Source organism: Lynx rufus, unplaced genomic scaffold (assembly GCF_022079265.1).
Source record: "Lynx rufus isolate CCGP_SWC_20201006 ecotype Redwood Valley unplaced genomic scaffold, mLynRuf1.p SCAF_3, whole genome shotgun sequence".
Taxonomy (NCBI): Eukaryota; Metazoa; Chordata; class Mammalia; order Carnivora; family Felidae; genus Lynx; species Lynx rufus.
In genome coordinates, this window is record NW_025814845.1 from 39,221,885 (window position 1) to 39,248,253 (window position 26,369).

General features: G+C 50.4%; 1 protein-coding gene across 1 annotated transcript in view; it reads right to left on the bottom strand.

The window, feature by feature from the left end:
• The window catches only part of SCFD2 (sec1 family domain containing 2), a 390,123-nt gene that overhangs the window by 651 nt on the left and 363,103 nt on the right, over positions 1-26,369 (bottom strand). Inside the window, exons 7-8 of the mRNA XM_047090699.1 lie at positions 21,095-21,229; positions 9,445-9,564 (exon numbers count right to left, since the gene is read on the bottom strand). Coding sequence (XP_046946655.1) covers positions 9,445-9,564; positions 21,095-21,229 — 255 coding nt within the window. The remainder of the gene's footprint in view (positions 1-9,444; positions 9,565-21,094; positions 21,230-26,369) is intronic.

Here is a 26,369-nt window from a genome sequence, read left to right on the forward strand (position 1 = left end):
TGCAGTGTGTTTCTATGGGGAAAGGCACAGAGGGGAATACCGTGGAGATAAGGCAGAAGGCGGCCGCTTGAACACCACTAGAGTCCTGGGCGGAAGGAAGGGTGCACAGCCTGGGAAGAGATGGCCCGTGGGACAGCGGGGCTGCGTTTACTGAGCCTTTGACCACTTGGCACCGAGAGTGGCCGTGCCCAGCCGCCGCCTTACTGCTGAACTGAATCCAGTCATACCGTAGCTTTGTGATCCAGTAATTTGACCTCAATATAGAAGTTTCTCTCTTCTCCAGGAAGCCTTTGCTCCTTCAGGGCCCCCGAGAAGGCACACCCAAGAGGTGGATGTCCTTGTGGGTGCTAATGATGGTGACCCTGTTCATTTCCTAGTACCCCAAACTGGGTGGTTTAAATAACTGAAATTTATTGTCTCATAGTTCTGAATGTCAGAAGTCCAAGATCAAGGTGTTGGCAAGGTTAGTTCCTCCCAAGGGTTGTGACGGAAAATCAGTTCATGCTCCCCTCTCAGCTTCCTTGTGTCTTCACCCCATCCTCTATCTATGCATGTCTGTCTCTCTGTCCAAATTTCCCCTTTTTATAAAGACACTGTCATATTGGATTAGAGCTCACCCTAATGACCTCATCTGAATCTGATCACCTGCAAAGACCTATGTCCAATAAGGTCACCCTCACAGTGTTCGGACTTCAATATCTTTTGGGAGGGGGACACGATTCAACCCATAACAACGATGGAATAATGATGCTAGCAGCTAATGTTTATCGGGCCTTATGAACTGCCAGGCACTCAGGATGATCTCATTTGAAATCTGTTTCATCTTCCTTACAATCTTACGAAACAGGTGTAGTATTCCTATTTTGCAGATAAGGAAAATAAAGTACAGAGAGGTTCAATCACTTGTCCAAGGACAGACAGGAGATAGCTGAGTGAGGATTCCAACCCAGGCAGGCCGAGTCCAGGGCCCAAGTGCCTATCTGGTCACTTCTGTCATGTCAAGGGGTCTGGGCCAGGCCACTTTACTCCCCTTTTTCTGTCCCGTCGCTGTGGTGACCCTTCCTGCTTCCTTCATTCTGGACCTTTCCTCCGGGGTGGCTTTCTCTCTGTAGCACCGGAACGACTTGTTCCCCAGGGCTGCGCTGGCTCCGTGATGCGCCGTGTAAGGGCTGGTGAGGTTCGCATGGGCGACTAGGTGAGGAGGTGACTGTGGACATGGGGAGGGAGGCTAGAGCTGGAATCCCATGGCCCAGCGCCTGAGCAAAGGGGACTGCCAGGCTGGCGGCGGGACGGGGCTTCGCCCAGCCACCTGCCACCGGTCACGTGCCGGTCGGTGCCACACATTCCACCATCTTCCCCTCCTGCCGCCCAAAACTGTTCCGGGTGCACCTAAACCAAGGACTTAACCAATTGCCAGCTCACTGGTCAAGAACGGAGCCCGTACCCCAGTGTGGAAGAAAGGCAGACGGGGCCCAAGTTAGAGGAGGAAGGAGAGAAGAAAGCATTTTGTCATTTTCTTCTTTGTCTTCTTGTTAAAGAAGTGGGGATTATTAACAAGTTTTCTGTTTAAAGCAACAATTAGCCTTTGAAAGCTGCTGTTTTACTTTTGCTCGAAAGGGAACGGTCTGAAACAATACATGGCTCACGTCAGCCAAGGTATATTTCGGGCGGGGGGAAAAAATACACTGAAATCTGTGCTCACACTTGTCCTTGAAAGCCAGGTGATGAGAGTTTGAGAGCAGCAAGTGAACGGTAGCATCCCCTGTCATCTGCACACGTGGTGTAGACGCCATTTCAACACGTGGCTCTGGCGAGGGTCTCCACTGACTCCTCAGCGTCTTCCACGCCGAGCCATTAGGTGGCGAAGAATGCTGGGTCCCAGGCCCGCCCACTCCCCAGACCCCCGCAGAGCCCGGCCCCGCTGCTGCTTGGCTCTATGCCCCAGGGAAAGTCACCTCACTTGGAGCCTCACACTCCGTGTCCCAGGAGGAAAACAACAGCCCTGAGCTGGCAGCGTCGTGGCAAGGATTACATAAAGTCAAGTGCGTAGAACACAGGGGGTGCCCAGCAGTTGTGAGCTGCTCTTTTATTGTGGTTTTGTGACTGGGTCATAGGTCTCCTTTTGAATGTTATAAAAGCTAAGAACTCCCTAGAAAAATACGTGTCTGTTTACACACACGAGATTCTGAATATAGTTTTAGGTGAGGTTTGTGTACAACCTCGACTCTTGTGAGGCAGTAGAGGCCGGTGTGGCCAATGGGCCAAAGGCCCCTCTCCTGCCCTCGTGACTTGCCGGTTCCCCCCACCACTGCTGGCCCCCGTGGTCCTTCCAGAGCCAAAACGGCAGGCAAGGGTAAGGGCTAGCAGGAGTCTCCCAGGATGCTTAAGTCTTGCTGGCAGGAAGGAGGAACTTGGAGAAAAAAGGCTATAGACTCCACTGATGTCGACACTTCTAGAGCAGTGAGAACCAAGCCAAAAGAATCCATCCCTCAGATCGGGTGCTGGGCCTCCAGCCACGGCTGACAGAGACGGGGGTGGGGGGTGGGGTGGGGGTTCCCTGACCTCCACTGAGCTGGAACCAAAGACCAGGCCTCTGATATCTAAACAGGCAAGTATTTAGCATGAGGGCTGAACCAGAGGGTGTCTGGGACATGTTTCGTGGAAGGCTGAAAAGAAACATACGGAAAACCAAATCTGTGTGTGAAGTGAGCTAGGGGGTCTCCGAGAAGAGGAGAAAGCTGAGACCAAGGACCCTTGCCGGATGGTACAGTGGTTAAGAGCACAGGCTTAGGAGTGCCTAATCTGACTTGGAACCTAGCTGGGCCCCTTGCTGGAGGAATGACTCTGGAGACGTTGCTTAATCACTCTGAGCCTCAATTTCCTCATCGGTAAAGTGGGAATGACACCCCTCCCCCAAGAGGATAATTACGCAGATCGCACGTGAACATATACATAAAATATTTAGCACAGCTGACAGATTCTAGAGGGGCTTAAAATGGTCCCCGCTATTATCGTTTTCATTATCATCACCATCCGGGCTATTCTCGTCCTCTGTCGCGCTCCCTCCCTCCAGCTCACAGCAGTCCCCGGGCCAGTGCCGGGGAGAAGAGGTGCCAAAGCCATCTTACCCAAGTGTAAATCTGACCGTATTACTCATCGGCTTAAAATCCTGACTGCCTCCTCCCTGTCCTCTGATAAACCCAACCCTCCTAGAGAGCATCCCGGGACTGTAGAATCCGATGGCTGCTCAGCACTCCAGATGTCACCCCCTCGCTGCCACAGCACCCCCCCCCCCAAGAGTTTTACGTTGCGCCCACCCTCCACTATTCGCAGTTTCGCCAGTGGAACTTTGGGAATGCTTTCCTACCCTACTCTTTGCCTGAAGACCGCTCAGTCCTTCATCGATCTATTCGTGCATCACCACCTCCAGGAAGCCTTCCAAGCCCACCCCTCCCCAAAGACGGAGTGTGTTCCCATGGCTGTTGGTTTCACACCATATTCCTTGTTGCCTTAGCCGAGTCTTTCCGCTGTGTCTGAACACAGTGCCGAAAACGTAGCAGGTCCTTGATATAGTGACTTAGCGAATGATTACATGAACGAACAAAGACGGTCGGACAAGGAAGGAGGCAGTGAGTTTGGTGAGGGTCGGCAGGAATCTTTTCATGCTGGGAGGCTTTAGTAAAAGACAGCTCAAATAGCTCCGGGAAAATTGTTCCAGATCAGTTCAACTATTTGTCTAAAGCTCTCACTGGGAAGCCAAGCAGGACTGCATGGCTAACACGACATTTATACTGTAACGGTTGATGGTCCTTAAGCATTTTCACATCTTAGGGATCTTTCGGTCTCCAGACTCATCAGAGCACTGTTAGAGGTTTTTAGTCTAAGGCATTTCTGCATTACTTGATTAAAATAGTTCTAAACGTTCTAAAGAATTAGCCGAATGGGGGACAAAAAGGCAGTCAAAAATGAGAAAGAGAATCCTTAAGAGAGCCCGAAATCAGCCTGTTAGACATAAAATTAAAATTGTATAAACTACCATCAGATGTGTGATATCAGGCAGACTAAGCACGAGAGAATTCCTTTAAGAGAACTAGTTTTCTCCCAGGCAGCCGAGCGCACTGATGAGGATTTCATCCATGAGATTGGGGGGGAGGGTGACACCAGAGCCCCCAGAGCCTCCGAGCAAGCCCTAGAGCCCTTTGCGCTCCAGCGGGAAAAGGAGAGTTCAGTCTCCGTTCTCAGATGGGCTGGGGCTCCCGCAGGCGCAGGCCAGCCTGCGACACTGACCCAGCCCTCTGGCTTTCTTTCCATTTTCCACTCCTGCAGGCCACCACTATAATTTGTAGGTGCCAGCATCTTCCTGTTCTATTTCTGCTGAACACGGAGGAAGCGGGGCAGTCCGGGATTTAGATTCCACATCCAGCTGATTTCTAACACTGTGCATTGAAAGAAGCAGGGGATAGCAATGGTTTTTCTCCTTTTTTCTTTTAAACTTGGGAGATTCTGAGGCGCCTGGGTGGCTCAGTCGGTTAAGCGTCTGACTTCGGCTCCGGTCACGATTTCGTAGTTCGTGGGTTCAAGCCCTGTGTCGGGCTCTGGGCTGACGGCTCGGAGCCTGGAGCCTGCCTCAGATTCCGTGTTTCCCCCTCTCTCTGCCCCTCCCCAGCACACACCCTGTCTCTGTCTCTCTCTCAAAAATAAATAAACATTAAACTAAAAAAAAAAAAAAAAAGATAAACTTAAAATCCCACGGATGTTTTCCTCACAGTAAGAAGCTTCAGAATAAAATATATCTAAACTGAAAAGAGAGAAAAAAAAAAAAAGGAGGTCACAGGACTCCTCTCCTTGGGGCTTTCAATCGAGTTTAGTATAACCTGGAGCGAGGTTTTTAGAGCCAAGATTTAGGTATCCTGAACCCTGAAGTTATGCAAAGCCCTGTGTGTAGGAGCATATTTCTCAGCCTCCTTTTTGTCCTAGCACATTCTCACTAAATACTGAGCTCCAGAAATGGAGAACCGCTAGAAAGCGTGTGTGGGGGGCAACGTGCACTGCCTATGAAAAGCAGGGGACGGAGGGGCTGACCTGCCCACACGGCCTTCCTCTGTCTCCTGAGCTGGCCTTTCCCTGTGTTTTCTGGAAGGGACCTTCCCTGTTATTTTCCTCCCATAATCTCAGGCTTCTGCAGGCCTCTTGGCCACCATCCAACCAGAGTTTCGCCTGCAGAGCCGTCTGGGCATGGGGCCCCACACCAGGCGGCGAACGAGACAGAGGCCAGTGCCAGGCGTGCGCACTCCAGAGCGAGGGGAAGCCTACCAAGCTTCCCACCTCCCGGCGGTGGCTGCTCGGGGTGGGCGTGAGACTCTTGGATCCCTCTTTTTTTCGTAGTCGGAGCAGAGGGCCTCTGCAGCGGCCCAATTTTCTCCTCGGCACGTTGTCCAACAACCACGGGCAGGGAGTGGAGTTTTAGAGTATGACCACGGTCCCGTAAGACTAGCAGGTGGCAGGTGTGGTTTCTGGATTCCTTGTTTCACGCTCCCCTTGTCACTGTTTGTGGAAGAGAATTCATTTCTAGATGTGCCTTCAATGGGTTCTGTTTCCTTTGAAGAGCTGGTCGCTGAATGCCTTTCAAACCTCAGCCCACAGGCCTTCTCCTCCGTAAGGAGCTGTGCCAGATGAAGGAACCACCCCTCACCCCTACTTATTCCCACCACAGCACCTGTCTTCTCAGCACACTTATCTGTGGCTGGAGTTTTCATGTTTGACATCAGTCATTCGTTATTAGAACGTAAGTTCCATGAGAGCAGGCACAAGTCTGGCTTGTTCCCTGCTCTATTTTTAGCACAAGAACAGTGCTTGGCACAACAGCAGCCATTCAACAAATGTTCACGGGATAATCAACTAATCCCACTTAGTGGATGTGATTTCAGAGTCCTGTACTTGAGTCCCAAGAGCACCCATGTAGATATAGAGAAGGTATGGATTAACAGCAGCTGTTACCAGAGTCAGGCTGGTTTTAGTTGTCCGTAATCTCAGAATGAATTGACAGGTTGGTGAATTCTCCAGAAGAGCTACTTTTGTCGCATACTACAATACTGTACGTGAAGTTTCTAGCGTTCAAGATTCAACATTGAATGAATAATCATGACACTCAGCAATCCTGACCCTGCTTGTGGTGCTGGGAATAAATAGTAAGAAAGCCCAAAGTCCTGGGGCGCCTGGGTGGCGCAGTCGGTTACGCGTCCGACTTCAGCCAGGTCACGATCTCGCGGTCCGTGAGTTCGAGCCCCGCGTCGGGCTCTGGGCTGATGGCTCAGAGCCTGGAGCCTGTTTCCGATTCTGTGTCTCCCTCTCTCTCTGCCCCTCCCCCGTTCATGCTCTGTCTCTCTCTGTCCCAAAAATAAATAAAAAACGTTGAAAAAAAAAATTAAAAAAAAAAAAAAAAAAGAAAGCCCAAAGTCCTGACGCTGGAGGGGAGCAAGCAGGCCGAAGAGTGGTAGGAAAAGACCCAAAGGGAGGCAGTCCACTCTTGTGAGGCGGTAGAGGCCTGTGTGGCCAATGGGCCAAAGGCCCCTCTCCTGCCCTCGTGACTTGCCGGTTCCCCCCACCACTGCCGGCCCCCGTGGTCCTTCCAGAGCCAAAACGGCAGGCAAGGGTAAGGGCTAGCAGGAGTCTCCCAGGATGCTTAAGTCTTGCTGGCAGGACTGAGGAACGTGGAGAGAAAAGGCTATAGGCTCAGTTGATGTCGGTATATCTAGAACAGTGAAAACCGAGCCAAAAGAATCCATCCCGCAAACTGTGGGCTGGGCCTTGTAGGCTGTGGTGGGGACAGGGAGGAGGCGGCCCCAACTGCCTCTGCACTGGCCAGTCCACACTGAGGCATGGCTCTCCGTTCTAACCGAGCGCGAGAGGGAGAGACGGAGTGGGACTGAGGAGAGCCATCACAACCGCCAGGGCACCCCCAGACGTGTATCGTGGGACCGAAAAGCCTCAGTTTGGAGAAGAGCAGACCCAGGGGAGACCACGTGGAAAAGGGACGAACCTGATTTGCCTGTAAATTCTGCGGGGCCCAGGAGCTAGAACCAGTGCTAATGAGTGAGGCTCTAGAAGGCAGATTTGGATGCATCTAGGGGAGACAGTAAGGGCCGCCAAGACTCAGGCAGGCTGCAGGGGGAGGGGGCACACCCTCATCTCTGGAGATGGTCAAGTGTAGGCTGGATAGGAAAGACAGAATATAAGTGTCAGATAGGTGGGGCGCCTGGGTGGCTCAGTTGGTTAAGCGGCCGACTTCGGCTCAGGTCATGATCTCTCGGTCCGTGAGTTCGAGCCCCACGTCGGGCTCTGTGCTGATGGCTCAGAGCCCGGAGCCTACTTTGGATTCTGCGTCTCCCTCTCTCTGACCCTCCCCTGTTCATGCTCTGTCTCTCTCTGTCTCAAAAATAAATAAAACGTTAAAAAAAAAAAAGCGTCCGGTATATTATCGCTGCTTATGTCGACAGTCAAGCCAAGTTAGTTTCTTGGCTGAGGGCTTGTTGGGGACGTAGATTCGGTAGAACCTGTTCCTTTCAATCCGTTCGCCTGTTTCTCCAGCAGACGAGGAAGTCTGAGCCGACAATGGCACCAGTCCGTGTGCCATCTCGTGTACGGCTAGAGCAGCGAGGCCTAACGTCCGCTGTTCTTGTAAAAGCAGAAAGCTAGCTGCTCATGTCCCAGATCCGGGCAGAGTTGGCTGCAGAAGTAGGGCAGCTGTGTCTTTTGAGGGCGAGAAAGGGAGATCTGCCTCTGAGGCGTGTCGCTCCACAAACATCTAGCTGATCCGCCTCCTTGCAGAAGCTCGGAGACGCACGGCACTCTGGTGCCCCTGCCTCTTCCGCTGGTCTTCCCTGCTGCCCTTGGGGTCTTCCTGGGGGCCCCTTAGCTCTTCGGGGGAACTTGTGGCACAAGGGCAACAGAGCAAACCAGGCTGCTCCTTAAGCTCCAAATTCTTTGAGAAGCTCCCTTTGCGGAGGTCTGAGCACACGGTCAGATTATAGCCAAGCCACTGCAGCTTCCAGGTCCGGGTTGTCAAACGCAGGTCACACAGCTTTGGAAACGTCTGCACTTCATCCTTTCAGAGCGGGGATTCACATGTCTGTCGGGGTGTCACAGCGCAGCACCGTTCCGGAGAGCTAAGCATCCGGTTCACCTCGTTAGGGGCAGCGAGAAGTGTGCTTTCGGATTTTAAAAACGTCTTGCTCGAAAAGACAATTGCTCACGAAACGGATCCTCGACACTGCCGCTCAGTGGCCTGCAGAGGTGGCACAAAGCCGAAGATGACCCCCCCAGGGGCGACTCTCAAACGGGGGCGAGGGGGCAGAGGCAATGGGAAGATGACGTATGCCGTCCAGGGGCTCCTCGGGTTCCCAGAGGACAGAGCCTCAGCTGCCCCTGGCGCGAACCAGCCCAGCAGTTGGCGCTTCTCTGGCTTTTCTCTCTCTACGGTCTCTTTTCAGATTCCCTCACTTCTGCTCCTTGGGATCATGTAAGCCACCTGCTCTCACGTCCCTGTCACGTGGCCTGTGTTGGGGAGCCCACAGTAAGGCAAGGACTTGGAGTCTTACTGAGTTGCAGGTTCTGCCTCCTCGGGCAGATCCGCAGGCAGGGGGCTCGCCTTCTCCCGAAGCCTCTCCCCTTGGGCTCCCGGCCTCAGGCCAGCGGCTAACACCCCTCCCGCAGGGCAGGGGGCTGCTGCTCACACCAGTAGCCACCATTTACTGAGAGCTAAGGGTCAGGCACTGTGCTAGGAATGACACCCTCTCCCCTTACCTGATCTAAGATTCACAGCCACCCTGGCCCTGTTCCATCAGCGAGAAAACTGAAGGCTTTGCTCTCCCAGATCAGCTGGCTAGTGAACGACAGAGGTAGGACTCAAAGACAGACCTAGAAGATCAAGAGGCCGGTGTTCTTAACCACGGGGCCACTTACAAGGGGGAATGAGAGGCACCTGGCAGGAGGCGACAAGAGGAGAAAGAGACCACATTTGTCACTGCCTCGACAACGTGCCTCTAACTGCCACGGTGGGGAGATGGTCCCTGGGAGCAGCCCTCATTATCTGGAGCCTGGAAAGCAGTGAAAACTCTTGAGTAGTTAAAGGTTTATATACCCCTCAGGACACACGAGAATATACGCCCCTCAGGAATCAGGACCGGGGACAATAGCACCTTAGCCCTTGAAGCCCAGAGGCGGAAGAGGGGACCATAGGTGATAGCTCTTCTCCCTCCACCCCCATCCGGAGGACAGCTGGCCCTGGAGCAGAGGGAGGGGGAACGTGACAGGGAGGGGTGGGTGGGACATGAAAGGGGGGACGGAGACAGGGAGAGGCGCCAGGGAGCCGAAGGAAGGAAGGAAGGGCCCCCACCCACCCTCTCGTTTCTGCCTCAGGGCCCTCGTTCACAGAGGTCTCAGTACCTGGGTTCCTGGCTTCAAGGACGGCACGAGGTCTTTGATCATTTTGGCTTCTGAGACTGTGACCCCGCCCACCACAAAGAGGATCAGGAGAGGGTGGTCGCTGGGATGGGGCCGGCTCACCTGCAAAACAAACCCCCACGGGCATCAGTGGCAGAGCGCTGAGCAGCTGGGGGCCTTGCCCCTTGTCCCTCCGCGGGTACCCCAGGGCTGCCGCCCCCTCGGGCAGGGGACGAAAACAAGCCTCCGAGAGAGGGCGATTCATTAGGGATCAGGTATGTTAGCGCGTGGTGAACCCACCGACCAGAAGAACGCAGACCGCGTCACCGTGTCATACCCCTTTGAATACGTTGTTCAAAGAAAGGTTAAGGTAGTGGGGCTATTAAATAGGAAGAGAAGGCTGAGGGGCAACTTATTCACTCCTTCCTTGGCAGCTCTCAGGTGTCAGCATAAACATGCCTCCCAGTCGTCACAGAGCTCTGTTTATTTCCTCCGAAGAGCTGGCCACAGCCTGTGGTTATCGGATTGGTTGGTTTGTTTGTTTCCCTATTGGCCATCTCCTCTTCTGGAACTGGGGATCTGGTTCACTGCTGAATTCTCAGCTGACCTAGTCTTGCACATGGGAGGTGCTTAGTAAATACCTGTGGGATGGATGGATGGTCAGAGCCCCGGGGGGCTGGTGCTGGAGAGGGTAAAAAGAGGCACGGGCCCAGGACCTGGCCTGGGAACTTATAGTCCAGTGCAGGCGTCGCACCCTTTACTTCCGCAAGCCAACCTTAGCTGAGAACCTACGGTGTGTGGAATGGCCCCCCCCCAGATGTCATGGAGAATTCTCCGGATGCCTTATGATTTCACCCATAAGGCCAAGTCTTATACACGAAAATTAGAATGACTTGCAGAACGTCCCAGGAAATGCAAGATGACCAACACATAGGCTTAGTGACTAATGGAAGGGCCCACCTGGAAGTTTCCGAAGACACTATGTTTTGAGCCCTACCTGGAAGCCAGCGCAGGTCTGGGGAGGAATGGGCAGGAGAAGTGGTGTGACCCAGGTTCTAGAGGCAAATGGTCATCCGCTGGGTGGAGCAGGTGGGGGCCTGCTCCTGGCATCATTGCAGGTGTCTGCGTGGCGTCATTGCAGGAAGCATGTTGCCAACTACTGCCCTCACGGCCACCTCAGCCAGAGGCGGGAGAAACAGGCTTTGACTCCACGAAGGAGGGTCGACGGAGGCGGGGGGCATATACGCTCATTCACACGAATTCCCAACCCCTCTTCTGGCCGTGCAGACGGTCCCCAGGAGCAGCAGGGTGGCCAGCAGCCCCAGAGGAGGCCCGTTCTCCTGCCCCTGCTTCAGCTCCTTTCTCGGCTGGGTTCCTCTGGCTCCCTTGCCTGAATATACCCACTTCTCAACATCTTATTTTCAAAACATTTAAAAAGGTAATACATTCAGCGTTTCCAGTTATATAAGTTACTCTTTGGCTTCTGGAGAGGAAACTCAGAATGGAAAGAAGGAAGGGAGAGAGAGAGGGAGAGAAGGAGAGGGAGAAGAACAGGGAGAGGGAAAGGGAGGGGGAGAGAGAGAGAAATCTAACCTTTTCTGCCGAAATGGGTGGTGGTGAATACTGGGAGCTCTGATCTCCAGAAAGATGGCCTCCTCATCCCCCCCCTAGCTTCTTGCCCTGTAGCTTTCCTTCCCCTGGAATGCATTTGTTGACTGCTTTCTTCCAAGCCACGTAACATAGACCCAAGACAATCCCGCTTTAGTCACCCTGTTCTCCTGGATTTGCTCTCACTGAGGCCATCACGGCCAGCACATGTAGGAGTCAAGGAACACTACTTTGTTTTCATCTAACAGGTCATTTCTGTGGCATCTGTCACAATCGATGACACCCTGCTTGGCTACTCCAATAGCACTCTCTGTTGGCTGCTCTTCAACCTTTCTGATCATTTTCTCCTCAAATTTCTTCATGAGTCTCTTTTCTTGGTCTGCCCCTCTCAATGTCCATGTTCCTCAGGGTTCCATCTTGGCCCTTTGCTCTTCTCACTCCAATGCAGCATCCCTGAGATGAGGACCTCACCACTCTTTGCCTTCCACAATCTTCTATATACTTCCCAAATGTATGTCCTTAGCACAGACACCTCTACTGAGTTCCTGTGGACATGCCCACCTGGGTGTCTCCCAACAGGTTTCACATTTGATGCATGATCTTCCCCCTAGTCTATTGCCCATGTCGACTTCTTTAAAAAAATTTTTTTAACGTTTATTCATTTTTGAGAGAGACAGAGTGCGAGTGGGGGAGACACTCTCTGTCACTCTGTCAGCACGGAGCCTAATGCAGGGCTTGAAGCCACGGACCGTGAGATCATGACCTCAGCCAAAGTTGGGCACTTAACCAACTGAACCACCCAGGTGCCCCTGCCCATGCTGACTTTCTAACAGTATCACCATCTTCACAGTCCCCTCAGCCCGACACCTGATGGTCACCTTGGACTTGACTCCCTTTCGTTTCCCAGATCAAGCCTGTTAATTTGTACCCGCCCCCCTCCCCCTCCAAATTTGTGGATCTCTCCTTGATCCCCTTGAGTTCCACTGTCCCTATTGTGGTCGGGCCCTCACTCCGTCTTACTAGGTCACTGCCACAGCCTTCTGGTTCATCTCCCTGTGCCGGTGTGGCCACCCCCTCCCCCCCATTCATTCTCCTCGTTCCTGCCCGAGGAAGCTTTCTAAAATGCACACATTTATTGTGGAATATAGTGAGCACTCCACTAAATATTTTTGTGCAGTACCTTATTCAACCCTCAAAATATCTTTCGGAGGCAAACGCAATCACGGCCGCATTTGGCAGGTGGAGAGTTTTAAGTTTACACGCGATAACTCAACTGTGGCACCAGGGGCCAAGCTCCAGAGGCCACGCTCTGAAAACGCCCCTCAGCCCTCTCCTGTGCTTCCTTTCCCCGCGAGTCTCTGAGGACGGAGTTCAAACTCTTTAACTCAGCATATATGGCTCTTTCAATGTGGCTTTGCTTCGCGTCTCTATTTCCATCTTCAGGTGTATACTGTTTCCTGGAGTCATTCATGAGAATTTGAGCTGTGCCTGACTGCACTGTATTTGAGGGGTTTTTTGAACATTTTGGTAAATATATGTCCCTTTATGGAACACTGGCACTGAAAATTGCATTTATCACAGTGTTTGGTCTGAGTTATTTTCATAAGGTTAACAAAGCCATCAAGAAATGGAAAGCCAGCACCCTGAGCCCCACTTTGGCCCCCCCTGCTGTCATGGCCTCACCAAGGGTAACTACCACCCTGACTTCTAGCACTCAACATCGTACTTTTTTTTTTTTTTTTCCTACAAACCCTGGAGATTCTCCATGTTAGTAGGAAAGATCGTGGGCCACAGGCACTGGTTGGGACCATACCAGTGGGTTTTGGCCTCTGTGCCATGGAACTACGGTTACTAAATATCTTGACTATCACTGCATCATACTGTTTTATGTAGCACGTGTAGTTTCCTCTGTGTAAAGTACCCTCTCCTCTTCTTTACCTCCTTCCCTCTTAGTCTCTTTATTTTATTTTATTTTATTTTATTTTATTTTATTTTATTTTATTTTTTTTAATTTTTTTTTTAACATTTATTTATTTTTGAGACAGGGAGAGACAGAGTACGAACAGGGGAGGGTCAGAGAGAGGGAGACACATTATCGGAAGCAGGCTCCAGGCTCCGAGCTGTTAGCACAGAGCCCGACGTGGGGCTCGAACTCACGGACCATGAGATCATGACCTGAGCCAAAGTCGCCACTTAACCGACTGAGCCACCCAGGCGCCCCATCTCTTAGTCTCTTTAAAAAGCATCCGTTCCTCTGGAAAGTTCTAATTGTCTCTTGACTCCTGTCCCGTGACCTGAATCTGACACACATCTCTGCCTTGGCCTTGTCCAGCTGGACTGCTGCCTTGATATACCTGCCTGTCTCCTCTCCTGGCCAGTGAGCTGCTGGAGGGGGAGGACCGATCATATTTATCTTGGGATTTTGGTATTTGTGGCTTTGAGCATAGACCTTGCTCGTGGTAAACTTTCAACAGATGTTGCACGAATAAAATAAGTGGATAGATGAATGAATGAGACGCATGGGTTAGCTGGAGATGCCCTTCTTAGTTCTTAGAGATCTTTTAGAAAGTCTTTCTTTGCTTCACGTGTGGGTCTTGCGGCTGAGTAGCTAACCTGAGGTTCCTTCTCGCCCTGTAAATAACGGTTTCTCACTTGATCCTGGAACAGAAACACAACTGGCTCCAGAACTTCAAGTGGTACAGTATGTTCCCCAAAACATATGCTTTCCATAAGAGAGTCTGGACTCTGAAGTACCCTGGCAAGAGTCTTGGAAGGATATATTGAAAGATGAAAAGGAAACAAAGAACAGTAACAACAAAGAACAATACCCTGGGGCCAAGGAGTTGAGGGAATGTTGGTTTTGGTACAAATAAAAGGGTCCGATGCATACGCGTTGCCGTTTGCTCTTGTGGTTTCTGTTTAGATTTATGTTTTGATACCAGACTTTCCTTCTAGAACATGTCGAGTGGGCAGGCTATTGGGAGGCGGGGTCTCTCAAAGTCTTTTCCATCAGAATAACACATTCCTTATAACCGGCCCTCCACGGCTGCATCCCGCATGCATGTGAGTTCGTGGTGAAAGGCGCATTGAAGCTAAAAGCGCTAAGCATTATTTTTGCCCTCGCAAATGTACAGATTAGTAAGGCGAGTCAGTCTCCCCGCTCTCTTCACTTTCCAAGCCTTTGCTGGCTGTGATTTTCCGGCATGGGTTCTGGACGGAGAAGACAGTCTCCGTCCACCGTCCATCCGTCGGAGCCTCCGAAGCGCAGGCTGCCAAAACCTTCTGCGCAGTTCTGGGCCCCGGGAGAGCTCCTTGATGTCCTGATTGGTTTCCCCGAGCAGGGTTTCCTCTGCTTCCGGTGTCCCTGGCGCCCTCCGGGAGTTCTGGGATTCAGCAGTGGACGGACCAGAGAAGAATCCCTGCTGGTGCTCAGTTTATACTTCGGCCGGGGAGAATGACAAAGGAGGTAAGGAAACTGGCAAGGAAGGAAGGTGGTAAGGGCCCCGGAAGGAAATAGAGCAGGGGGTGGGGCCAGCGTGACTCGATGTAACACCGAGAACCTGTGAAGTAGATAGAGGCTCCGGTTTACAGACGGAGACAGTGAGGCTTGAAGGGGCTGAGTAACTCGTCCCAAGCTGGAGGGCTGAGGCTGAAATCCACGTCTGCCTCACCGCGGAGTCAGACCGCTCCACACACTCCCATTTACAAAGCGATTCTTCAGACTGAAAGCATTTTTATTAGCTTTCATCTCTTAAGGCCTTACTCTACATTCTTCAGCGGCATCAGCCAATGACCAGGTTCCCGGTGGAACTTACTCGTTGGATCACACTGCAGAAGGTCTCCACGCTCCCAGAGCCACTCTGTGGTGTGGCCTCACCCCCCTGTCACATTTGCTGCGGTGGGTGGTTTCCTCTTTCCCGAAACTTCCCCCACTCCGTCCTGTTTCTAAGCCCCCTAGGTTTCTCTCCTTAGAGGGCTCTGCTTGCTTGGCCTCCTCCATTACATATCGTGTCCCTGACTGCTCGGGCCTCTGGTCTCTGCTCTTCTCCCAAACACCCCCCTGGATGCCCCGGGCCCTGCCCATGGTTCATGGGTCACCTGCACCAGCGACCCCAGATTGCTACTGTCGGCCCAGGCTTTGCTGAGCTGCAAAGCTAAACCCTCAAATGCAACTTATCTTGCTCTCCCTTCCTGCTTCTCAGGAACGTTAACACCACTCATCCAGTCTCCCCACCCCAGGTGAACGACCCTAGACGGTGTCTTCTCATTTGCTTCCACATCTAAGCAACACCCTGTCCTGTGGAACCCACCAGCACTGTGTCCCTGCCCTCAGGCCCCCAGCCCGGCTTGAGCCCCCCGGATCTCCCCATCTTCTCACCTTCCCTCTGCCGCCTGATGCCGGTCTGGCCACATTTCCCCCCTCACTTGCCATCGCCAGGGCCACCCTTGTAAAATACAAATTGGTTATACGTTCCTGCGAACCATTCGATGGCACCTCAGTGTTTTGGTCAAATTTCAGACCTCTGGTCTTTCCTGATCTGGCTTTTGCTTATCTCTCTGCTTTTCACAGTCTTCCACTCCCCCCACCTACCCTCAGCTCCAGCCCTTGGGAGCCATCCACGATTCCTTCGATGGCACTGATGGCTCTGTTCCTAACTTCTGTTGCTCTGACGGCATTCAACTCCTCTGGGAAGCCTTCTCTGACTCCCTGCCTGGCTCCTCCTTCTCTGTGCCCTCCCATCCCATCTGGCACACCGCTTCTCCCTCCTCCCCGCACTCCTCAGTTTTCTTGTCCATCTCCCTAACAAACTACAGGCCTCACAAGGTGAGCTCTGCCAGGGCCGGCGGGGCATCTCGTCTGTATCCATGACTCCCTTGCCCACAACAGCGGCGAGCACACAAGAGAGGCCCTCGATAATTGCTCACAGGCAGACAAAGATCGTAGACTGCCCGAACCAAGTTTTTGTTTTTGCTTAATGATTCCTACCGTGAGAGAATCCATCTCACTAGACCTTACGGATCGTATTTAGCTAGTGTTAGACCAAAAAAATCAAGCCTTACTTCATAGTATGAAGCATAGTTAAGAAGGAGAAAACATAAACAATGGTTATAAATAGTGTTGCAGACAGAGCTTCCAGGCCGTGTGCTGATTTAATCAACGGATGCCAACAGGGTTTCTTCTTGTCAGAAATGCCGTCAAGTAGAATGGACCTCGGCCAACAGTTCATTTCTCCGTCTCATTTTCCTGTGCAAACAATGAAGAGCTGGACTAGATGATCCACAGGCATGCCTAGCTCTTATAGTCCAAGGGTCTGACATCCGGTCTCACCTGAGGCTCATCGTTTTTGCCCTTCAGCCCCCACGGCATCCTCCACCCCTGCTGTGGGTGCCTCCGCAGGTGTCCGTCCAACACACACGTGAATGGCCTCTTTTGTCCTCACGGTTGTGGGGTGGGCTCCCGGCCGCCATGTTGTGACTGAGGGGTGTGATCCTGCCCCTCAGACTGGTTCAGGAACGGGCCGCTGACCGAGGCTGGGCCAATTCGAGACCCTGCCCTGGGAATCAAGACTTGACCCGAGGTAGATGAGGCTCAGTCAAAGCTGAGCCCAAAGCTGTGGCACAGCTCCCCGGCCATTCATTCGACGAATCCCGAGCACCTACGGAATGCCGGCCTCTGTTCTTCTGCGTCTTCTGCCGGCCAGGGCGAGTCTCAAAGAACTGTCTGGTTTCCAGGGGCTTCCCTGATGTCAGTCCCAACCCTTCCTGAGGCCCACCACATTGCTGCCTTGAGTTCCCTGAGACACTCCTTGGTCTTCACAATAAATGATCCCCAGTAAATGATTCCGTCAAACATCTTCACTTCAACTGGAAGAGTTTCAGTTCTGATCCCCTTTCCACTACCAGCGTTTCTGGGCTTGTTGAGCCACTTTTCCTGTGGACCCAAGGCAACGGAGCTCTCATATCAATTCAGAGAAAGGCCCAGAGGCAAGCTCTGGGTCTTCTTCGAGTCTTTTTCACAAATCTTCTCATTTTTTTCCAATTAAGCATGGCCACATAGGAAATGGAACAACAACAACAAAAGCCTTCTTAAAAAACACATGACAGGAGGTAAAAGGGCCTCATGCAATTTCATTAGTTAAAACCCACCCTCCTCATGCCAATCCCAACAGAGAAAACATCTTGACAAATCGTGTCCTTTAGTCAAAACAAGTTGGGGGCCAAACACATGGAGTAGATACAAGATATGTTATTTTCAGGAGGCTGAACTCCAGACCGCAAATTCCAGAAATGCATTTTAAGAGTGCTGCCTATTAGACATGCTAGTTTTAAATTAAATTAACGTTGAAGCGAGAGGGGTAAGGTATGTTTCGATTTATGTATTAGATCACTATCAAGCGTTCCCGTAAGGAGATCAAGGTGCTCCGTGCACAAGCGTCTTAGAGAAATGCTTGGCTGCTTGACGAATGCCAGGTTCTGACAAAGCCGTTTCTCCCCAGTTTGAGGGTCCCCCTCCCCCCGCAGGCATTGCCCTTTGAAGCCCAGAGCTTTATGTGGCTAAGCACAAGTCTACCCTCCGGTTGAGGAGTGCCTTCGGCTGACTTGAAACACTTTCTCAGGACTGCCTGAAGAATGATCTTGTGGGCACACTCCCTCTTCTCCCCAGCTTGTGGGCCTTCCCTTCCAGGGCCTGACACAGTGGAGAGAGAGGGAAGTAGGAGAGGAAAGTTGTGCAGCGTCTAAGCACTCAGGAAGGTTTGGTTTTGTTTTTGTTTGTTTGGTCGGCTTTGAGATTCTGTTGTTCAAACAAATGATGGCAAACAGGCAGGTCTTCCATTGTCCAAGCCTTTCTGGAAGCACTTCTTCTGAAACCAGGTCAGGAGCATGAGTGAGTTTTCTGTCCTCTGGACTGGAGGAAAAACTTGTTACACGTGGCCCAACACTGCCCTGTCAGGCTGGACAGCCAAGTGTAGATGTAGGCTGAATGCAGACTGTGCTTTCCAAAAGGGGCCACAACATATTTTCAAGAGGAAGAGAGTAAGTCCCTTCTCCCTGAACATAGGTGGGTATGTGTGACTGCCTCGACAAACAGAGCATTGTGGAGGAGATGTCTGCGACTTCTGAGGCTCCTGTCTGGCTCTCTTTCAGGATGCTTGCCCTTGGAATGCAGCCGCCGTGCTGTGAGGAAGTTCGGGCCGTGGAGAGGAACTGCGTGCCTCGGCTCACCGGCCAGGCTGAGCTACCGGCTGATGGTCCGCGTCAACTTGCTGATCACGTGACTAGGCCATCTTAAAGGTGACTCCTTCTCTGTCGAGCTGTGCACAGAGTGCAGATTCATGCACACAGTCAATGACCGACAGCATGTTAAGTCAATGTGTTGGGATGGCTTCTTACGCAGCAGGAGACGACCAGAACAGGTGGGGTTGGAAGACTTCTCTGGACAGTCTTTATGCAGGGAAGTACACTAAAGCAATGTGGGAACGTCACGGTAACAAGCTGCCGTAGGATGCAAATGAGGGTTTTTGTTTTTTGTTTTTGTTTTTAAATGTTTATTTATTTTTGAGAGAGAAAGCGACAGAGTGTGATTGGAGGAGGGGCAGAGAGAGAGGGAGACGCAGAGTCCGAGGCAGGCTCCAGGCTCCGAGCTGTCAGCACAGAGCCCGATGTGGGCCTCGAACTTACAAACTGTGAGATCACGACCTGAGCCAAAGTCAGACTCAACCGACTGAGCCACCCAGGCGCCCCCGGAGGATGCAAATGAGGTTTTGACTTTAGTAAGGGCAAAATCCAGCAGCCTTGACTTCCCCCTCACAGAGTTTTGGTTTGATGCAGAGAATCTTAGATGCACATCTTGTACCCTCTTCTCTCCACGGGACTTTAAGCAGAGTAGAAGACGCTCTCTTCTGATGGCTTCCCTCCATCTCAAAGACATAGCTCCTTGGGAAATCACAGTTATTCCTCAAAGCCCACCTGGCTGTTCCTCTTTACATTTCTTCCACTTATTTGATTGAAGCCCTGAACGTGTGAGCCAGAAGTAATTTTCCCTTTCAGGTTCTACGGTGTGGTTGGAAGCCATTGAAGCCCGTGTAGAAACAGAACAAAAGGACCCTCCCTTGGGGTGCCAGGGTGAGGAGGGCTTTGTGGCCAGCCCACCGAGACTCTTCCCGCCCCCTGCAGACAGATGACATCCCCTGGCAACTGACAGCAGAGGCCTGGCAGCTGGTGGTGTGGAATGGATTCTGACAGCTGCCGGGAAAACACGAATTCCCCCTTTTTCTGAAATCCATTACTTGGAAACCTCCTTTTGAGATCCGTCTCAAGGGGCCAGAGCATTTCTTCACGGGCCCTAACTCCAGGGATATGAATGGAGAGAAACAGAGCAGCCCAGGACGGCGCCAAACACCTTCCCAGGCCAAATCCTTAGGACGGTGAAGCTTCTGATTTCAGGAAGAGCTGCAAAAAACACTCTGCAGAGTTTAAAAGGGTAATTTAAAAACGTGATGTGTCACAGTTTACGAAACAGTAATGGAAAACGCAAGTGGCTGGTCTCTCCCAAGGGAGGCTCTCTGTTGGCCTGACAGTTGCAAAGCCCATTAGCATATTAAAGGCACTGTGCCTTCCGAAGCAATTTAATTTGTTGTCTCACTCCGTGTTCCCCAAACATATTTGGTCACAGGATCCTTTTGCTAAGAAACAGTTGTTTCTATGGAACATCGCTGGACAAGAGCGAGTTGGAAGGCCTCCTCTGGCCTGTACCATGCCACTGGGCAAACTGGAAACACGTATGGTGAGTAGGGTGCAGACGGGTTGGAGCTTTCACTATGCCCTTGGCCAACCACGAACATGAACGCTGCAGCCCGTCGGGCCATCCTCAGACCTCACTCACCAGGGCCTGAAAGTCCACACGTGTTATTTCAGCCTGTCCTCAGGGCCAAGTCCAAGCTTGTGAATGAAGGAAGAGGGTGCTCGACTGGAGGAGGTTTCGGAGACCATGCCTAGCCTGGAAGTTTCTCCACAAACTGGCCATCGTGAAGGGTTACTGGACAACCTTGGACTTATATTCAACACGGGAGCCCCCGAACATGTTCCAGAAGCTGATCTGTAATATGTTATTTAAAAAAAAAAAGAAAAAAGAAAGAAGGGAAAATCCACCAGCCATGGGTGCAGCAGACACAGCTGATAACTGGGGGCAGCAGGAAGGAGACCCGGGCGGCCCCTCCAGCCTGTTTACTGCTTTGTCTAGAGTCTGATTGTCTGGCTTCTGTCCTCTGGCTTTTAGAGTAGACCAGTTTTCCTGGCATATGCATTTATTGAACTCTGAAAAGGCCAGATCTTCTATGTAGATTAATTCATGATTTCAAAGACGCTTTGAAGTAGGCAAAACATTCTGTTATTTCCAAGAGTTATTACAACTGAAATCCTGGTGTAGACTGGGAGGCCAGCCTGTAATCTTGTTTAGATCCTTTTAAATTTAGAAACTTTATAGTAAGTTAAAAATAGGTCTCATTTGTGTACTTTCCATCCTTTTATCCCCATGGCAAAGGCAGTCCAGTCATTTTTGACTTGCCCTTGATATTAGCCAGAGAAAGTCTAGCCCTTGCCACCTGGGAGTCTGCTGGGCTAAGACAAAAGTCATTTTCAAATGGATTTTGGGGTGATGCTAGTCATATGACTGAGCAGAGTTATTCATTATCCTACCTAAGTTCTGGAATTAAGAGCAGTAGACCATCGGTAACACCTGTGACTAGTATATGGATTACGTGAAACTGTGGGCCAGGAGGAGAAAAGTTTTCATTAGTGCTATCCTGGAGGGCTTGTATTCATACTGGAAAAGACCACAGCGCTTAGGTCAAAAGAAGCTGGATGAGGCCGGCAGGTCAGGCTGTTTATAACCAAAGTTAAATAAAGACTGTACCTGATTTCAGAAGAGCCAAAAACACTGGCTGTTATCTTATACGGTCCTCACCAGGGTGAGCAAGGGGCCCGCATTTTCGTGCCCATCAAACAGAGCGTTACAGTCAGGATTACCTCTTCACGGTTACTTTACCTTCATAAACATGCTAAATCCAGTTTTAAGGAGATCCGTGAGGCCTGAAGACATGTGTTCGATATCCACCGGATCTGGCTTCTCAGGATTAAATATTTCCTCCACAACCTGCCTCAGCAATGGCTTGTAGGATGCCTGGAAAGAAAAAATATTGTGCTGTCAGTGAAAGGGTTTGTTTGGTTTGTCTGGAGCAAAGATAGCTTTATCTGCACCAGATGAAACACAACACGTTTATTTTGACATCAGGCAAGGGCGGGGATTTTGTGTGTATGAAAAGACAATTAGAACAACACTGTTTTGTTTTTCGGTAATGTTCACCCTGATCCTCTGTCGCTGTTTTTTTTTTTTTTGTTGTTGTTGTTCTTAGCCCTTCCCACAAGCAAGTATCTCTTACCAGAGCTGTAAGCCTCGTACAACTAGTTTTTTTCATCGGGGTTTAAAGTGACAATGTTACGTACGAAAAACACGGGAAAGCAACGTATTGTCTTTTGATACAGACACGACGAGGGTCTCCGGTTTTCCTCGACATCCTCAGACCTATGCCTCCCTGGGCGAGGAACTGGAATGTTTTCTCACGACGTCTCGTCATGAACGCAGCCTCAAGCAATCCCTCCTTCCTCTGTGGAGCTCATCTCCAAGTAGGACTTGGCCAGAAAATGAAGCCAAGGTGCCAAACAGGAATCTGACCAAGGTCAGGGCTTAGACAAAGCAGGCTGCATGGCACCATAAGAATTTCGGTAGAATGAAGCTGATGTTGATTTGCCACGGCTCCTACAGTTTGATAAAATGGTGCTCCGACTGTGCACGTTTAGATGATGTTTGGAGGCCTCTGACCAGTGCACTTTTTTTTTTTCTTTTATACGTTTATTTACTTTTGAGAGGGAGAGAGAGAGAGAGTGTGTGAGCGCATGAGCGGGGGAGGGGAAGAGAGACAGAGGGAGACACAGAATCTGAAGCAGGGTCCGGGCTCTGAGCTGTCAGCACAGAGCCCGACTCGGGGCTTGAACTCATGAGCCGTGAGATCATGACCTGAGCAGAAGTCGGACACCTAACCCACTGAGCCACCCAGGGGCCCCTGACCACTGTGCTTTCTGAGCATGTTTTCCCCCCTGCCTTGATCTCCTTCCTACCGTGCTCTTTCTCCGCCTCCGTTCTTCCCATCGGCTGACCACCTTCCTCCCTCCTGCTGCCGTCTCGGCTGCTCTAGTCCCACAGGGCACCGGAGTCTGGAGCGTGAAAGCCGAAAGCAGGAATGTCTCCTCCCCACACAGTCTGATGACTACCACAGCCTCAGAAAAGCCAGGCTCTGACAGAGCCCTGCCTAGATGTTTCGAACTCCTTGTCTCTTTGCGTTGGCCGAATCCGTGACCAGACCCTGGCAAGTGTTGAGGCTACTTGGTGAGCTGACTTCATTTCTGCCTTCATCTTGCTTTTCTTACAGCCTTTTCTTTTTCTTTTTTTTTTTTTTGGGGGGGGGGTTTGTTTTTACTCTTATTTTCCCTTTATTCCAATTTTCTTACCTAAAATGTTTTAGGGATAGGGGTGCCTGGGTGGCTCGGTCGGTTGAGCGCCCACCTCTCCGTTTCGGCTCGGGTCATGATCTCAGGGTTTCCTGAGTTCGAGCCCCGCATTCGACTCTGTGCTGACAGTGCAGAGCCTACTTGGGATTCTCTCTCGCCCTCTCTCTCTCTCTCTGCCCCTCCCCCACTCATACTGTCTCTCTCTCAAAACAAATAAATACACTTAAAAAAATGCTTTGAACTAAAGCAGGGCATAAACCATCAAAATAATAAACAATTATTTAGGGGCGCCCGGCTGGCTCAGTCAGTGGAGCATGTGGCTCTTGATTGCGGGTTGTAGGTTCAAGCCCCATGTTGTGTGTAGACATTACTTAAAAATCAAATGGTAAAAAAATAAACAATTATTTAGCTGGGACATAACAGGCGCATTTATCAGGGCTAAAACACAGGGAGAAATAGCAACTACTCAGCTGAGGGGAGCAGCCTTCATATTTATTAGTCCGTCTGACTACTGATCTAACCCAGAGATCTCACAGGTAAATGTTCATGAAAGGTAAAGCACTGAGCAGGAATTTAAAAGACAGAAATTTAAAAACACAAAAGCAAAAACAAGGAGTCTACTTTCCCCGTGATAAAGCTGTTTAAGATCTGTTTTTAATTTTTTTTTTTTAACGTTTATTTATTTTTGAGACAGAGAGAGACACAGCATGAACGGGGGAGGGGCAGACAGAGAGGGAGACACAGAATCGGAAGCAGGCTCCAGGCTCGGAGCCATCAGCCCAGAGCCTGACGCGGGGCTCGAACTCGCGGACTGCAAGATCATGACCTGAGCTGAAGTCGGACGCTTAACTGATTGAGCCACCCAGGCGCCCCTAAGATCTGTTTTAAAAATTTATCACCCAGGCAAAAAGGGAAAGGTTTGAAAACATGCACTTTTGATGCGGCCGCGGGGAACCAGACCCTCTCACGTGCTGCTGGTGGGAGCGCAAGTTGTTGCAGTCAGTGTGGAGAGCGATTGGCAGTTCCCGTCACAATGACAAGTGCGTTTGACCTGGCAAGCCCACCTCTAGGAATTTATCCTATAAATATGTTACCACACGCAAATGAGACCCATAACGGGCTGTGTGTTGTCTGTCGTAGAGAAGATTGGAAACAACTCACGTGCCCATTGGTAGGAGCTGTTTAATAAATAGGGTAACTCCACTGCAAGAAATGCCACGAAAGCAGAGAGGGACGCTCTCGTGTTGATCTGGCAAAAAGCACAGGGCAGAATAAAGTGTGGGTGGGAAAAGCAAGGTGAGGAACAGAGTGTGTGCTGGGCCGGCATTTGTATAAAATGTGTCACAGGGGATTTGGAAGCTTGTAGCTGCGGAAATACGCGAAAGATAAATTGAGATGTGATTTACTGAGACTGCCATGAGCGGTGATCATGGAGTGGAGGGCAGGACAAGGAACGAAGGCAGTGTGGGGGGTTGGGGAACACTTCAATATATCTCTTTTTCAAAAAACACAGTTAAAACACTACGACAGGGGCGCCTGGGTGGTGCAGTCTGTTAAGCATCCCGCTTCGGCTCAGGTCATGATCTCAAGGTTGGTGAGCTTGAGCCCTACTTTGGGCTCTACACTCTCTCTCTCCCTCTCTCTCTGCCCCTCGGATTCTCTGTCTCTCCCTTTTTCTCTGCCCCCTTGCTCACTCATGCTCTCTCTCTCTCTCTCAAAACAAAACAAAACAACCCCACCGCTACAAATAACAAGAGTGAGTTTTTCTTTTACTTGTTAAAAATTAACGTTATTTATGCCTGGAGGAGACTTACGTAGAGCACACTGAAATGTTAATTAGGGTTGTCTCTAGGTTCCGGGAGTAATGGGCATTATTTTTTTCTTTTTCTAAATTTTCTAAAGTTCACAGATAGACTTCTGGAATCATAAGATAATCCAATCGATACTTTCAATGTTAAAAAAACCAAGGGCGGGGAACGGCCTCTGAATGTTGCAAATCTTCCTCTCTGAGTAAACTGTCTTGAGAGCCCTTTTGTCATCTCAGCCTTTCTGGACGTTTAAATTTTACTTTAATCTTCAACTTAAACTTTAATCTCTTTAAACTGCTCCCCAAGGAGAAGTCCTTTACCAATATTCTGTTACCTTTTCCAGCAATATCATCAAATATTCATCAACTTCTTCCTTAGTAATATCATCTCATTTGTAGCTCGGCATATCTTCCACTGGCTAAAAGACTGCATTCTCTAGCCTTCCTTACAGCTGGGTACAGCCATGCAACTAAATTCTGGAAAACGAGATATAAGCAGGAGGGTACTCGGACTTGCAAAGGTCTCCTTTTTTAAAAGGGAGGGGTATGCTCTTTCCCTTCCTCTCTTCTGCTGCTTGGAACATGGAAGTGATGTCTGGAGCTCCGACAGCCACAGTGGCATACAGGGCCATCCATTCCTTCGAGATGCTGGAGCAGAGAGCTGGAAGAAACCTTAGCTGGTGACGGCTGGCAGGGCCCTAACATGAACAGACTAAATCGACCTACTCTACATGACAATGCAAAATGTCCTATGTTGAAGCCATTATCTTTCAGATCTCTGTTCCTTGCAATGGAATGAAATTCTAACTGATAGGAAGTGCAAAGGGAATATAAAGAAACAGGCCATGCCTTCCCTCCAGGAGCGTACATTTATTTATTTTATGAGCCTATATACAGTTATATAGAAGAACTTGAACAGAAACCCAGACAAATAACATTTCGGCTGTCATGATTAAGAGGGGAGAGAGTATGCCCCCCAACCTACAAAAAAACACAAAAAGGGTGTTGCTCTCCAAAGGATGCACTTCCTGCAGGGGGAAAGAGCAGTGATGGTGGGAGGAGCCCAGACAGGCAAAAGTCTGTAATCCAGCTAAAATGCTGACTCAGTACCTCCTCTGTGCAAGAAGCAGTGGGCCAGGCACGATGGGATGGTTCTCTCCAGTGCAGTCTGTGCAAACAGCAGAGACAAGGAAGCCTGGAGGGCCCGGGGACCTCGTCTTCTCCCCTTTTCCACTTTCAGCTAAGCTCTGGGGAATGAAGCACCCGGGAGAAGATACCCATTGAGCTGGGGTTCCCCTTGGGGGTGAGCAGAGGTTTGGAAGGGCTATTCCCTGAATAGTTTCATTCTCGGGATTTTGTGATCAGTGGATGTTAGCGGGGAAGATTGTAAACCCTTTTTATTTTATTTTTTTTCCTAAAGTACGTAGGTAACATTTATTTAGAGTGAGAAAAGAAATTACAACTTCAATACAGAAAATAACAGCAAACACGCACACGCTCTAGCAAAATAGCATAGGTGCTTTTATTCATTAACTGCTTGATGTATCTCCATGATACTCATTTCTTAGATCTCTTGACTGCATTCTCTCGGATTATCTTTTCATTTGACAGCAATTTTGAAAAATCATTTGCTATAGAGATGTGACAGTGATTAAGCTATTATGTCTCCAGTCCAAACCCTGTCTTCTGTACTTAATTCTGTGACGCTGGCCTGTGACTCCATAGACTACCTGTGTGCTTTGCCATCTAGACCTGCTGGACTCCGCCAACAGGGGGCACTAGAGGGATGCTGGAGGCAGGAAGAGCAAGCGCGTGCTCTTCCCCGTTGATTCGCTGTGCCCACCAGCATCACCCCCTTGATGGTTCCACACTACTGGATGCTGTCCCTTCTCTCGACTTTTAAGTCACAGGATCCAATAAATTACCTTCTCGTTTAAGCCAGTTTGAC